At 41.0% G+C, this 14,579-nt stretch overlaps 1 protein-coding gene across 6 annotated transcripts in view; it reads right to left on the reverse strand.

Moving 5' to 3' along the window:
• The window catches only part of EVI5 (ecotropic viral integration site 5), a 170,441-nt gene that overhangs the window by 130,757 nt on the left and 25,105 nt on the right, over positions 1-14,579 (reverse strand). For 4 of the 6 annotated variants that reach the window (XM_059728050.1, XM_019479107.2, XM_059728051.1 and 1 more), the window contains exon 1: positions 560-785. In XM_059728050.1, coding sequence (XP_059584033.1) covers positions 560-708 — 149 coding nt within the window. In that variant the 5' untranslated portion in view covers positions 709-785. Of the gene's footprint in view, positions 1-559; positions 790-14,579 lie in introns of those variants that run through there. The other 2 variants (XM_059728053.1, XM_059728052.1) reach the window with 1 other exon arrangement.

Here is a 14,579-nt window from a genome sequence, read left to right on the forward strand (position 1 = left end):
GTCCTCCCCCAACCCCCTCCAAATGAGTCACTCATGGCTCCATCCCAAGCCCTGCTGGGCAGTGCCTGGTGGCACCCCTTTGCTTCAGCACCCAGGGCGGTCATCTCCCCCTTGCCTCCCCCCTCTTGCTATGAAACCGCTCCCACCCTTTCAGACAGCTTTAAAAAACAGTATTATTAAATAAGGAAAAAAGAACAAGTTAGATGTCTGTAAAAGTACTCCCTTTCAAACTGCATACCAGATAATCACATGGCTCCGGCATCAACTCTTTGCGTAAGTCTAGAAACAATGTGAATACTGTTAGAAAGCCATAAAAGGTAATATTACACTTTAGAATGCTACAAAAAGAGATGTTTTTCTTAAATTTCAGATTAAGAATATTCAAAATGTAAACGCTTGTTCCTATATGTAGCAATCTTCAGTTGGGCTTAACATTCTACCAGGAAATTTTACCATTATTTTTTTAAAAGGCTCTATTGTGAACTTTCAATAAATCTATTTTTAAGTCTTTCTATTATTATTTCAAGAGCAAGATACCAAAGCAAAGTTTCCCACTCACCTATTCTGCTCTTCAAGTTTAGCCAGTAATTCTAGCTCGTCTGGACTCAACTGCATTGGTGAGGATGGCGATAGTGCTGGTGTTGAGGGAGTGGTAGAGGAGGATGTAGTGTGTAATGAGGCAGATGGACTTGCCACCTGACTGGCCATTTGACTGACAGTGTGCGATACAGTGTTCTTCACCCATGAGAGAGTAGAACTCAGCTTTCCTGCAACCTTGTCTGTCGCCACCTGCAAGCAACAGAAGGAAAAGGTGTTGCTAAAATTCAGAGATACAGAATATGAAATGTAATTTAAATAAACTAAATTAGTCTGCCATTTATTCTCTATTTTATAAAAAGCACAATTTCAGATTATCTGGTTTCCAAGAATACATGTTGTTAAAAGCAGTGAACGAGATGCATATGCAAGTATGACAGTAAGATGATAAGGGGGAACAAGTCCAATCCATATGCTGCAGATGAACAAAGAATACAGAAGAAAACGCTCAGAGACAAATCACAAGACTTGATTTTCAATGTAGAAGTGCCCACGAACCCAGAATCAGCTAAAACTTCTACAATATAAAAATCAAGATCCTATCAAGACATGCTGGTCAAAGTGACAACGAAAGAAGAGGAAAACATGCTATTGACAATAAAACTTTACTCAAAGTGACACACAACCAAGCAAATACTCCCAAACTGTTAAATGTTTCTCGCACTCTCACCAGCCTCTCCAAATGCAAAGGACTGGGTGGAACTTGGGTCAGTAAGATCAGTGTTTTATAACAAATAAAAATTAAACCCTTCTGACCTCTACCTTCATGAAGAAAACAGTAGTTTTGGAAGTATGCCTATGAACCTAGAATACAAGCCTACTCTCACAAATGGAAAGATTGCTCCAAAAACCCAGTGCTGGTCTTCACAGAATAACTAAAAGGAGTCAAATTCACAAGTCAAAAGCATACTCCAACTCCACACTTGAAACTCCACCAGCAAAGGAAGGTAAGTGGCTTCGATCTGTAGTGATCCATCTTCTCAGCAGTCCTAAACCAGTGGTATTTCTCACTCTAGTCCAAGTTGTCAGCCTAAAGAAAGTGTAGTCCACATCGAAAAAAATATATCACAGAAAGATGGCTGGCACAAGTCAAAGGTTACTCAGGGGAAAACAGTAAATCTAAGCAAAATTTTTCTATGCGGTCACACTGCTGACTTAAGCATCTGTAGACTGCTACAAACTGATGCACTGCCCAGGGGTTGGCATAAAGACTGCTTCTGGCAGAACCACACACAGAACCACAAAGGCAAGCCTTTCTTTGCGGGATAGGGAGACTTACAAACCATACAACTTCTTAATGCATATTTCTTTTGCCAGGTGCTGCTTTCAAAACAATACACCGTGTGTTGTGGGAGGAAACAGATACTTAAGATTTGAAAAAAGCAAAGATCATTCAAATCCCACATGCCCAAGTCAAAAAGGGAGAAGAAAATACCCAAAATATAACAAAATTTGCTAAAATTAGTGAGGCCTCAATTCTAGCACTTCCTGTTGGGAAGTGGGACTAAAACTGAAGGCTTAAATCTACTACTCTACATGAAAGAAATCTGTGCATCCACACACATACCTTATATCCCAAAGATGCATCTTTTGCAGCTTACAGCAATAAGACAACTGTGCATCATTGGGCATGTTCCCTGTTTGACAAACTTAATTAGCATTCTGTGACTTATTTTGTTTTGTTTTCACTATTTCCAATTCCATTACACTGATATATTAAAGGTAAGAAAAGTGTGTCTTTGCCTCCAGTCTTACATGTGTTTCTCTTTCACTGCCCTCTCCTTCCTTGTACTGCTCACTCTATATCATTGGGTCTCAACCTCCTTAGACTCAAATCACCACTCTGAAAAGTGCCACTTTAAAAAAAAAAAAGTTCTTCACCCATTTTTTGACTAGGAAAAAATAATATAGTAATTGTTCTGTTGCAAAAAACTCAGAAAGACCATAACAGGTGAGAATGTTTTTGACACTGTGGGTTCCTATTTGAAATTTCTGGGCACATCTTGTAAACCATGTGTAGGTCTTTGCATACATAACAGTACCAATATTACACAGCGCCCCTCTGCATGGCATCCTTAAAAGGATCTTTCAGAAGCCAAGTGTCATGACACTCTAGCTGAAAATTGCTGCTCTATACTGCACTACCTGTCTACAAAAAGAGCTTATTTATTCACATCACATTTCTTTTCCAATTTCTCTTCATCAATTCTCCCCACTCTCTCCCAACCACTCAATCCTAGGACTTAGAAACCATACCAGAAATCTAGAAGCCACAGAACTAAATCCATTAAAGAAAGTGATTTTGAAGATGGGAATGTAGTAAAAAGCCTACCTTTGATCTAGTTATTGGGAAAAGAGAGGGCAAAATCCCTCTACAATGAGTATGGACCGATTCTTTGGAATCAGCCCCCGAATAGTACAGGTTGGAAAGCTAAAAATCCAGTTCTGCAACAAGGAAGGAATACTCTACCCACCCTCCCACTCTCGAACTGTCTGGCTGCAGCGGATCTTTTAGGCTCAGTGCTCTCCTTAAGCTCCTTCCCCAGGCAACCATAGCAGTGATGAAAATGGACAATATAGTAAATTATCTCTCTGCTGAAACTGGGGAAAGCTAAACAGAAGCTCTAACAGTTTATCTTCACATTCTGAAAGACAGCAATACATAGACCACAGCTCTATGAATAAAAGATGCAAAAGAAAAGAAGTATTTACTGCAAATGTCTGCTACTTGACTGGAAGATATTTTACTTGCCCTTTTAGGTATCTGAGCAGTTTGTTATCCAAAGACTGGGAAAGGGAAGCCTGGCACAGAATGCTGCTATGTTCAAAAGAAGATATTTCCCATAGGCTATATATCACAGAAGAACTCCTCTCTATCCAACAAACAGGCCAGTACTGCTAGTATGGTGACTGACTGTGTGTGTGGGGGGGGTACTCTGCCACAAGCCCTCAGAGGCCCTGAGCATCGCTGCTGCAGCCAGTGCGTGTGGGGCTTTTTTTTGTTTTTTTATTTAAGTGCCAGGAGGCTGGGGCTGGCAGGGGTTAGGGCTGGGCAGGACAGCCATGGGGGCTTCTCCCATGGCTCCCCCTGCCGAGGTAGAGGCAGGCACAGCCAGAGGAGCTGTGGGAGAACCTGCAGCTGCCTGGATGTGCCTGCCTCTCCCCGGCTAATCCGAATCTCTGAATCAGTGCCAAAACTCCAAAACAGATTTGGCCAAATCAAAACGGAACAGTGATCCAAAACACCGAAATGAATCACTGTCCTCCAAAATGGCCAAATCCAAAACCAAAATGAAACACATCCATTTCGCACAGCCCTACCAATTAGCACACCAATTAGCTTCATTGTGCTGTAATTACAGTATGTCATAGCAGGCATCCTGTACTTCTACAGACACCCTAAGTGCCCAAATGGTTTATCTTGCATAACCATTGTAAAGTGGGCAAATTCTAACTATTCCCATTGCCAGGCCAGCTAGACCTGGGCTGACACACCTCCAAATCTGGCTAGATACGCATGGATGCCTTCACTTCACTCTGAAATGAAGACATCCAACTATAAAGCCTAGATGGTACCAGAAGTGGTCCCAACTGGCAAATATTGCCTGTAACTTAAGATGCGACCGTTCCAAACTGGTAGAGCTGGACACCAAAACTTTGTTAGTTACATACATTTATTTCTCAGGCAATAGATACAAGGCTTCTAGAACAGCATGCCAAAAAGCTGGCTCTTGGTCTTTAAGAAGAAGTAACAGAAGGGTTATTTTGCAGTTGAAAAGACAATGTGTCAGGAACAAGTTCTCCTTTTGGCTCTGCCAAACGGCAGTATGACCTGAGGTAAGTTATTTAACCTCCAAGCCCATTTCCCATTTTTAAATATGACAATTGCATTAGGGGAAAAATCTTAAATGGAGTGATTTAGGTAACTGCAAAATATGTTTACCACATAACTGTAAAAACACAAGCAAGTTAAACATGAGCAACACAAAACTTGTGAATGGAATCTACGCTCAAGCCATCTAATACGATCAATGATTAATACTGATATTTAGCCAAATTACAAACAATTATATCCAGTTCATATCTACAGTGTTACCTCTTACCCAGATCTGGTTTTGTTTTGTTTTTTAAACAGGAACATCCATTATAGACGAGAAAAGAAATTCAGTTTCAAAATAATGTAACAACACTACCAAGTCCAAACAAAAACTGAAAAGTAATTCAAGTCTCAAATTCACTGTATCAATTCCATTTTTTATACAATTACCAAGATAAAACAAATGGAGAGAAGATTTTTTTTATGCTTTTTAATTTCAAGCTATTGCTTGTTACTCGATATGGAACATAGTGCTAGCATAACATAATCCAAAAGATATACTAACGTAAATGCTGCTGAAGTTCTCCATTCGGTTTCCCTCAGGAAAAGCAAACTAAAGTACCTCAAAATACTACTGTATCAGTAATAACAATTAGACCAAATTTATTAGAATATATTTAAATCTATTGTAATTAATGGAAATCCCAAAAGGTACTTGGTTGTAAAAACCAAAAAGTTTAGAGAAATTATTCATTTGGGGTGCTAGGTATAATTACTGGTCCACACAGCTCTTGCTAACTAATCACATTGCACTTTTCTTTTTGTATCCAACTGCTAAATCATGTTAACAGCTAAAAATACATCTATATTTTCCATATAAGTGATTTCCCTATTTGCCCCAGCAATAGTAGGCTATCACAAATGGAAAGGTGGATAACCCATGAGAGGTGCTGTACAATGAACATTTTAGAATACCTAGTTGGTCAGCTGTTATACAAAAGGGCTGTCAGGCTGTTAAACAGCAGCCCCCAGGCGCAGCCCATAATTTTTTGGGGCCCCCTGCAAGATATAGTTTTGGGGTCCCCTGACCCATCAAAAAAAATAAAAAAACAACAAAAATCAAACCTCCGGTTAACTGCAGTATAAACTCGCTGAAATAAAAGTTGGGGCCAGGCTGCGCTGTCGGGGGCGCGAGGTGGGGGCAGCACGTACTGGGACACCTGGGTTCCCTCCCCAGGGCCAGGGCGGAGCTGAGAACTCCTCTCACACTCAGCTGGGAAGGGGCTGCCTGCATCGAGCCCTTTAAACATGGCGCAGGCAGCAGGGGAAGAACAGGGCATGGTCCATTGGCTGTGGGGCCCCTTGTGGCCGCAGGTTCCACAGGATAGGATGTTTAGGCCCTAGCAGCCCCCAGCCTCTTACCCAGTCGCCACTCTTGGCACTGCTCTAGCTGTAATAGCAAACAGTCTCCAGAATCCCCCTCCTTCCTCTGACTGCTGCTTCATTTTTCTGCCTGGGCCAGGACAGCACGCTGCCATATGCAGGGAGCTAAATGAGTTTGGGACCACAAAGGGCGGGGGGGGCGGGGACGGAAATCACACGTGTGGTGCAACAGCGGGTGGAGGGCATCCAATATAGCACTGTGGATGCTTACATGGGCACATGGTACAGCAGGGGAGAAGGGAGGGGTCTGGCATGTTGAACACCCCCATGGCCTGTACCCTGCTGGTGAGGCCTGTGGAGGCTTCAAATTTGGACAGCTGTTACAGAGCATCGAATAGCCTTCTAAACATGTAAACTAAACGAGGATTGCCAGCTGAACCTGATGTACAACCATCCATATTACACACCTAGCACCTTCATGTCAAGGTGGTCAAGAACTATAAGACAGAATGTGTTCATTAGTCACCAGGATGTGTGCACAGTTCACCTCTTCCCACAATGAGATAAACCTTCTGGAGTTGAACAATAAGCCACACTGACAGGGAGCTATGCTGATAATGCCCATGTTACACTTCCCGTTTTGTGCAGGTGACATTTTCCCCTGCTAACAATCTTGCTTCCAAAATAAAATAAGAAAGAACCTTATTTTTTTTAAATCTGAAGTGACTGTTTAAATAAAGGCTCAATAACACTCAGTCATCCCAAAGTTGTTTTAGCATATAAGCATCACTGAACACATAAAACACTTTTAAATATTTTTCATACTGTTTTTTATTCTGGCATTTGTATTCACTTTTAATTACGACAAGCTTAAAAAAAGCTTGTTACAGTTAAACGGGAAGGGGGGAAATTAAAATTGCTAAAAGTAAAAAGAAGCCTTTTTTCTTCCTCTTTCAGTTGGACTACACATGGCATAAAAAAAAGCAAATTTCCCTTTTTTACGAACTACAGTAGCAGAACTACTTGCTACTGAGTGAGCAAGTAAATACAGTGCTTTTACTGCAGGTTGAAGCTCATTAAAAAAATTAAAAGTTATTTTATGTCAGAGAAAATTTTTATTTTCTTGGTAGGCAAAACGTTACATTAAAAGCCTCAGGAACTTAGCTTCATTAATTCTGTCTGGAGTAAGAACACAAAATCAAAAACTGTGATAAAACTGATTAACTTAATTTTATCAACCATATAACAAATACTGAGGAAAACCTGGAATCCAATATTAAAAACAGAGAAGCTACTAATTTTCCAGTTGCAGAAAATAAGGGAGAGTGCAGCACAATAGTTAGAAATGTGGACAAGGGGGCCAGGGACAGGTTTCACGCAGAAAAAACACTGACGTCTGCCCTCGGACAAGCTACTTAACTTTGGATGTGCTTTCCCTTCTGTCAGAAAATACTACTTACCCCCTTCCTAAAGTACTTCTGGAGACAGCAATACAAAAGGCACAGTATACAAAAGGCATAATATTCCATCTTCCCGCAGAAGACGGAAACCATAAGGAACCTGAGATTCTTCCAGATTTCCTGATTTAAAAAAAAAAAATCATTGCATATGTTTTACTCACCAGCCACATATTATCTTAAGGCTCATACTGAAAGTATAAATAATGCTGTCATTCCACTAATTTTGCCACTTTACAAAGTCTTACATAATTTGAAAAGAACAATACTAATACAATATACAACTTGAAAATATTTAATGTTCAAACAGTTTAGAATTTAAATATATTTCAATTCTAGATTTATTTGCAGAGGGATATTACTGTGATTTGCATAAACTCAAAAACAACTTTAGCTATTCTAACCCTGTAGGCTCAACTTAGGAATGCCAAATTAAATTGCATTTTGTTAATGCTTTATTACTTGTCCTTAGCACCATACACTAGCCATAGAACTCTATCCAAGTCTTAGTACTGACAAAATTCTCCAAGATGTTACAGCTTCAACTTGCCAAAACAAAACAGATAATGGAAATTTTAAAGATACAATCCATATTTTCATCTGCTTGTGTAGAAGAAAGGGCAAGAGAGACGTTTTGCCCTATGGCTATGACCTCTTCAGTTAGGGTCTGGGGGTCCTGAGAAGCCACTTGAGTTATCCACAGAAATCACAGTACATGAGGAAGCACAGAAACACGAAATTTGACCCTTTGTGGTAAAACAAGATATTAGCAAACCTTTATTAACTAACATAACACAGTCTTTATGGAATGTCACTATCAATCTGCAAGCCCACAGTATCACCCAGCTATATCCGCAGTGTGGCAATTATGTTATCCCTCTGAATGCTGGATGGCAGGCATGGACTCAGCAGGTGATACAGAAGCCCTTCAACAGCTCTGGATCCAGTGGCCCACAACACCGACGATCACTAGACACCATACTGGGAGCAATCGGAACTGGCACTGGTGTCCTAAACACCATCAATACAGAGGTGCTCCGGAACAAATTGGCAACAGTTGGAAATCTGCTTCACCAATTGGACAAACCTACAAGGGACAATTTTGAAGCCTCCACTCAGCTAAGTGTTTCTATTGCCTCCCTCATGCAGTGGATAACTCAAGTGGCTTCTCAGGACTCCCAGACCCTAACTGAAGAGGTCATAGCCATAGGGCAAAACATCTCTCTTGCCCTCATGTGTACCCAGGCCCAGGTATGGTACCTAGACATAATTAAGGGTATCATACTTCAAGGCATGGAAGGACACATTCCCATAGAACTACAAAACCTGCTAATAAATGAAACCAAGCAGGCTTCCCAGTTAACCCCTTATAACCAGCTAATACAATTCAGGTTTGATCCAAGTTTGTGGTCTATCAATCTTATAATCATGGGGGTGGTAAGTGGGAAGATAAATCAAGTATTCCCAATCATAACATTGGGAAGCCGGATAAATGATACATTCATGATCCCACAGACAGGCAAACATTGGTCTCTAAAGAAAGCCAATGGCCAATTTAAAGCAATTACTGTCAATAACTGTGAAGATGTTCACTCTGGTTTCCTCTGTGAGGAACTCATGTTCCAATCCCAAACCCTCTGCTTTGACCCTGACTTTTCAATCTGTCCCTATGTGATGTTCAAAGACGCCAGTGTTCAGTCTTTGCTCATCAATATTGGTTTTGGATGTGTCTGCCTCCACACCCTATGCCCCTTTATCACTGTGAATGAGTTTTATAATATTACTGACCTACAGCACAACCTCTGTCCATGTAATGTCAGAGCCATTACAGGATGTGACATACAATATAAAAGAAAAGACATGCTGCATCAGTCCCTCACCTCACAGTACAGCCTCTTCAAACCTAAACTCACTCCAGTCTACTTAGGCATGTCCCCCCAAGCCCTCAGACATGCCATCACAAACCCAAAAATCCAACAGGCCTTACAAGCATTACAGTCCCAAGCCAATAAAACCTACACTATTATCCAAACTAACAACCACCAAGTTACCCAGGTACTCACCAAAATCAAACAAATCACCCACTACAGCCCTTGGGAAACCCTCCTGGGCTGGTCCCCAACTGCCACTGGTATTCTGAATCTCATGATGCACCCCATTGTAGTGCTGTTTATCCTAATGATAATTTTAACATTCCTAATTATATTCCTGTATTGCAACTTGTTTCCACCCTATGCACAGTACATGCTAAAATAGATGAGGCTAAAATACTAGCCCAAATACTTTAATGACATCACCCTTGTGTAAGGCCGATGTCAAGGGGGGAATAATGTAGCAGAAAGCCCCCTTTTCCTCTTGCCTGCATTTGCTCTCCCCTCTTTGGATATGTTTCTCTTTTTCTACCTTTTCTTCCTTCCTCTCTCTCTCACTTTAAGATAAGGAATTGTGTTTTAAAATTTGTATGTGTGCATTTTGTATCTCCCCTTGTAGTTTCATATTTTTATCTATTTGTATGCCACGGCATTTGTAGCTTATATTTTATACTCCTCAACTTTCAACTGAATGTGTTTAGTTTCATATGTAAATTATACATTGTAACAACGTTAACAAGGGCAGGAATCAAACTGCCCTTCCCTGTATCAGGCTGGCCCCTGAAAGAGCGAGTGAATCAGTGATTGAATGTGTAACATGGTAGCAAACAGCAATTAACACCTAAGGAAACTGCAGATCAACCAACAGAAGAACTCAATAGAAGACAATGTAACAACCGGGAAATCTCTAAACATCACTGATCAAGGCCTAGAAGCCCTCGCCTGAGTTAATCAATGCTGGGGACCAACTTTTGGGATGAATATCTCCAGATCGACCACTCCCAGAGCCCTATTCAAAATTCATCAATGGACCCCCAAACCTGCACGTACATGCGGACGACCCCTGGGGCTGACAGATGCCATCCAGTAGCCACCGAGGGGGAAGTCCCACGAAGGTCAATGACCCCTGGACTGGGCAAACCTGAAAACTGGGGAGTCACCAAAGTCTGCCAAGGACAGATAAAAGGCAGTGAAAACTGACCCTCAGGGGCGCCCTCTTGATCTCCAACTTGACCCGACCTGTCCAGCCAGAAGGACCAGCCGGCAACCCCCTTCTGGATGATAACACCACACACCACGCTGAAAGAAGCCTCAACTGGCCATCGACGGCAGACTCCAGAGCTTGTAGGATAGGTATACCTGACTCTGTAGTTTGCATATGTGTGTGTGTGTGTGTGTGTGTGTGTGTGTGTGTGTGTGTGTGTGTGTGTGTGTGTGTGTGGACCAGCCCCAAGGTTTATGATTTAATTCATTACAGTGTTTCAATCCACCTAATAAACTAGAATTTTAAGGATCCCGAGTTGGACATTTGTAGCCAACACTTGCATATGTATCATTTTCAACTGTATATCTACTTTATAAAAAAGATTTTTTGATTCAGATGCAAAACAAAGATTTCATGCTCTAAATGGGTGCTGGTTTTGCATTTGAGAAAATATTTGATATTAGATGGCACTTCAAATAATTGATGTATTAATACAGAAAGTTAATGTTTTACTAAGTAGGAGCAACAAGTTACAGAAGATCTCTAAATAAAGTATATGGCATCAGTTTTCAGGAAAGATTTTCACTGTTCCCTGCTTTTCCTTTTTATTTAACTGCAGCAAGCTCACTTATATAACCTGTCATAATGAGAATTTCTTGCTGGATTTGATTTTTTTGTTTTGTTTTTGTTTGTCATATTGAAGGAAAGTTATGCTGAATACCCTGAGAGAATAAGGAATGGACATTCAAGTGGCATCAGGACAAAAGATAGCTCACATACCTCATAGCACGTTGAAGGGACTGATTAATTTGCCAAAGACTTTAAACTGTGTAAAAAAAATGACAAAGTACCACAGTTCATCCAAATTTAATGTAGACAGAATTAGGTCTGATCATGACAACTACATAGAGAAGATTATAAAACCCCTGAGTAATAACATATTGAAAGCAATCTTATCATAGACATTAGAAACATCTGGATTTGGAATGATGCACTGCAAGTGTCTAAAAGAGGAACAGAAAGAGAAAGCGTAAGACTGGGGGCGGGGCAGGGAAGAAGAGGGGCATTAGTTTTAAAAAAAGGTAAGCATCTGCAAGGCCTATATCAAAAATCAAAACAAAGCTGTTCAAGTTGACAATCCAGTCATCATTAGTTATATGCAGAGATAAACAGCATCCCAGGTCCTCAATGCAGTCCAAAGGCCTGACCATGAGTTAACAAGAATCTTAGGGCATCTTTACATGTACTCTGGGATGGGGGTTGGGGTACATTAATTACAGCAGCTCTTGGGAACCACTTTAATTAAAGCACCCACAGTATCTCATGTATTCAGCATCCTGCACTTCAAAATGGTGATGGAAGGCGCTTTAACTAAACCTTCAACAAGCTTTAGTTAAAGTGCCCCTGCCATCATTTTAAAGCGCAGGGATGCTGAACAGTGGCAATGCATAGAGGGTGCACATGCACCCCCTGAGAGGGTTGGTGCACCCCCTGACTGGCCATGCTCGCCACTTAGGTGTCGGATGGGGGGGGCAGGCGGCAGCACTGGGGCCCCCCTGCAAGCGCTGGCTGGGGAGTGGAGCACTGTGGCACTCCCAGAAGCAGCTGCAGCCACTTCTGGAAGTGGCCACAACTATCAGCCCCCCACCCCTGGGTCAGCAAGATCAGCCACAGGGGTGAGGGGCGGATGGGGAGGGCCCCCCGACTGGTTGCTGGGGGGACACATGTCCCCTTGACTAAGGTGGCACCAGTCACCCATGATGCTGAATACATTTGACACAGAAGCTGCTGGAGTCTAATTAGCATGTCAGAGAAGGCATCAGGGCATGTGTATAGGTTTCCTTAATTTAACTCTAAATAGTAGTATCACTGTATTACTCTGTGCTCAAACGGTACATAAAAGAAAGTTTTATAAGAATAAATTATGTATGCTAAAACATTAGGAAAAAACTAGTCATGGAAACTCTAAAAAAATCAGAACAATCAAATCACAGTAACCAAACCCAAAAGTATTAGTATAAACAATCACTGTCTCACTACAGATGATGGGGAAAATTCAGAGTATGAAGTATCAAATAAGAATTCACAACAAAACATGCACAAACTTGAATATTGCTTTTTTTTAATAGTAAAGTGTGCAAGTCAAAACACATATCCTTACACAAAGTAAGCTTTTTAGGCAGCAAAAAGGGCCCAGGTCAAAGCTATAATATAGCTTTAGAGAAAGCATATAAATGAACTTCTTACAAAGACGGATACTTAAACCTTTTCCTGGTTGTGAACTTTAACTTTTGCTAATTCCCCATTCCTACTGTCATTTAATAAATAAATAAATAAATAAATAAATAATAATCAAAAACCTTCAAAGTATGTAACAGACAAAATTGTGCTACTCACTCCCTGCATTTGTCTGCAGAGATGTTAAATCCCTTAAACCAAAGGGACCTTAGTCTTAAGACTAAATCTGTAAGCTGTTAATACAGAGATGGTCCAACATTATCCTAGTTCTGTTGCACTGCAAGTACTTAACATTTGTTGAAGTTTTGGAACTTTGACAATAAAGAAAAGAATGATCCATTTTAAAGCTACATCAGTCAGTGGAGATGGAGTTATTTTAGCTGTCTACTTCACCACTATTATGACTTAACGGTATTTTAGGTACAATCCCCCTTTCTGATTTCAGTTTATCAAATACAGTCACTGAGGGTCTGAGAAAGTACATAATATCACTTCTGTCAGGGCTGGGAAGCAAGTCCAGCTGTCTACTAAGATTTTCTAAAAATCTGAGATACTCCAGCACATCCACTAGACACAGATGAACAAGTCTTGAATTACATGCGCATATGCTATTACTGTTGTCTCGTGGTTAAGACACTGGAGTGGGACCACAGTGAACTAAGTTCTTTCCTTGGTTCTTCCAGAGACATCATTTATGCACAGTTTAAGAGTAGCCAACATTTATCCCATCTTAAATGCATTCTAAAAAAAACCTTAAAACTAAAAAAAGACAATTAATTGCTGTAAAAATAGTGAGTATTTTGATAGATGCTAATGCATTGTAAACAGTCCTGTTACACTTTTCAGGCTTTTTCATTACACATTTGAGGTGTTAGCTAAAATCTTTAAAACTTCCAACAGCTGCTTTTCTTTTCCAATTTATGTTTTCAAATTAGAAATATCTCTCTCTTAGTACAATAACCAAAATATTTGAGTTTCTCTTAAAAAAAAAAAAAAAAAATCACTCCTGCTGCTAGCGTATGTGTTTAGGAGGGACAATGCCTATATTCCTTTGTAGGGGTTGAATGAAAACACGTATGCAAGACTTTTTCTTTATAGAGAAAAACCATGTAAGCTTTCCTAAAAGGGACACCTATCTCAAAACAAGAAAATGCTCTGTTTAAACATTCTCTGATATAAATAAATCTGCACAAATGGCATCCACCACCTTCTGCTACATCTATATAGTAGGCTTACTGTACCCTGCAATTGTGAAGGTGTCCTCAAGTAAGCTGTGCTGTTTTGGATGAGCTGCCTTGTTAACAGGAAGCAGTTTGGCTGTTTCCACGTGGCACACTGGATAGGGGATTCAGTAGTACTGAGTAACAGTGCCTAGCAGCCCACCTGCCTGGATGCGACTATATACTGTTTCCAGTTTAAAAGGCATCCCACCTAAAGGAAGAGTGCCTAATACAGGGGTGGGCAAAATGCAGCCCACAGACTGAATGCGGTCTGCCAGGCCATTCTATCTGGCCTACGGGGTCCCTAAAAATTTTTGAAAATTAATATTTATCTGCCCCTAGCTGCCTGTCATGCAGCCCTCAATAGCTTGCCAAAACTCAGTAAGCGGTCCTCTGCCGGAAATAATTGCCCACCCCTGGCCTAACAGCACTGCCAAGAAGGATAATAGGTTTACCATACAGACACGTTTCCTTATGGGAACACACACGTCACAGTTCAGCACACAGATGGGAAAGACACACATCCTGAAGCTTCTGAAGACAGTTAAAGTTTGCATTACAGTACAATCATGAGACTTGTAGTGTATATATACATATTGTATGACTGTCTGTAATAAAAGCAAATAGGACTTCATAGAAGAGGGGTTGGTAGAATACAGCCCAAGGGATTCTGTCCAGCTTGTGGCGGGTCCCTCAGCCCCACCCAGGCCAGGCTTGGGGGGCAGCCCAGGCAGTGGTACGTGCAGATGGTCCCACTGCCCCCATGTGTGGTAGCAGGGCTGGGGCAGTGCA

Source organism: Alligator mississippiensis, chromosome 5 (genome assembly GCF_030867095.1).
Source record: "Alligator mississippiensis isolate rAllMis1 chromosome 5, rAllMis1, whole genome shotgun sequence".
Lineage (NCBI taxonomy): Eukaryota > Metazoa > Chordata > Crocodylia > Alligatoridae > Alligator > Alligator mississippiensis.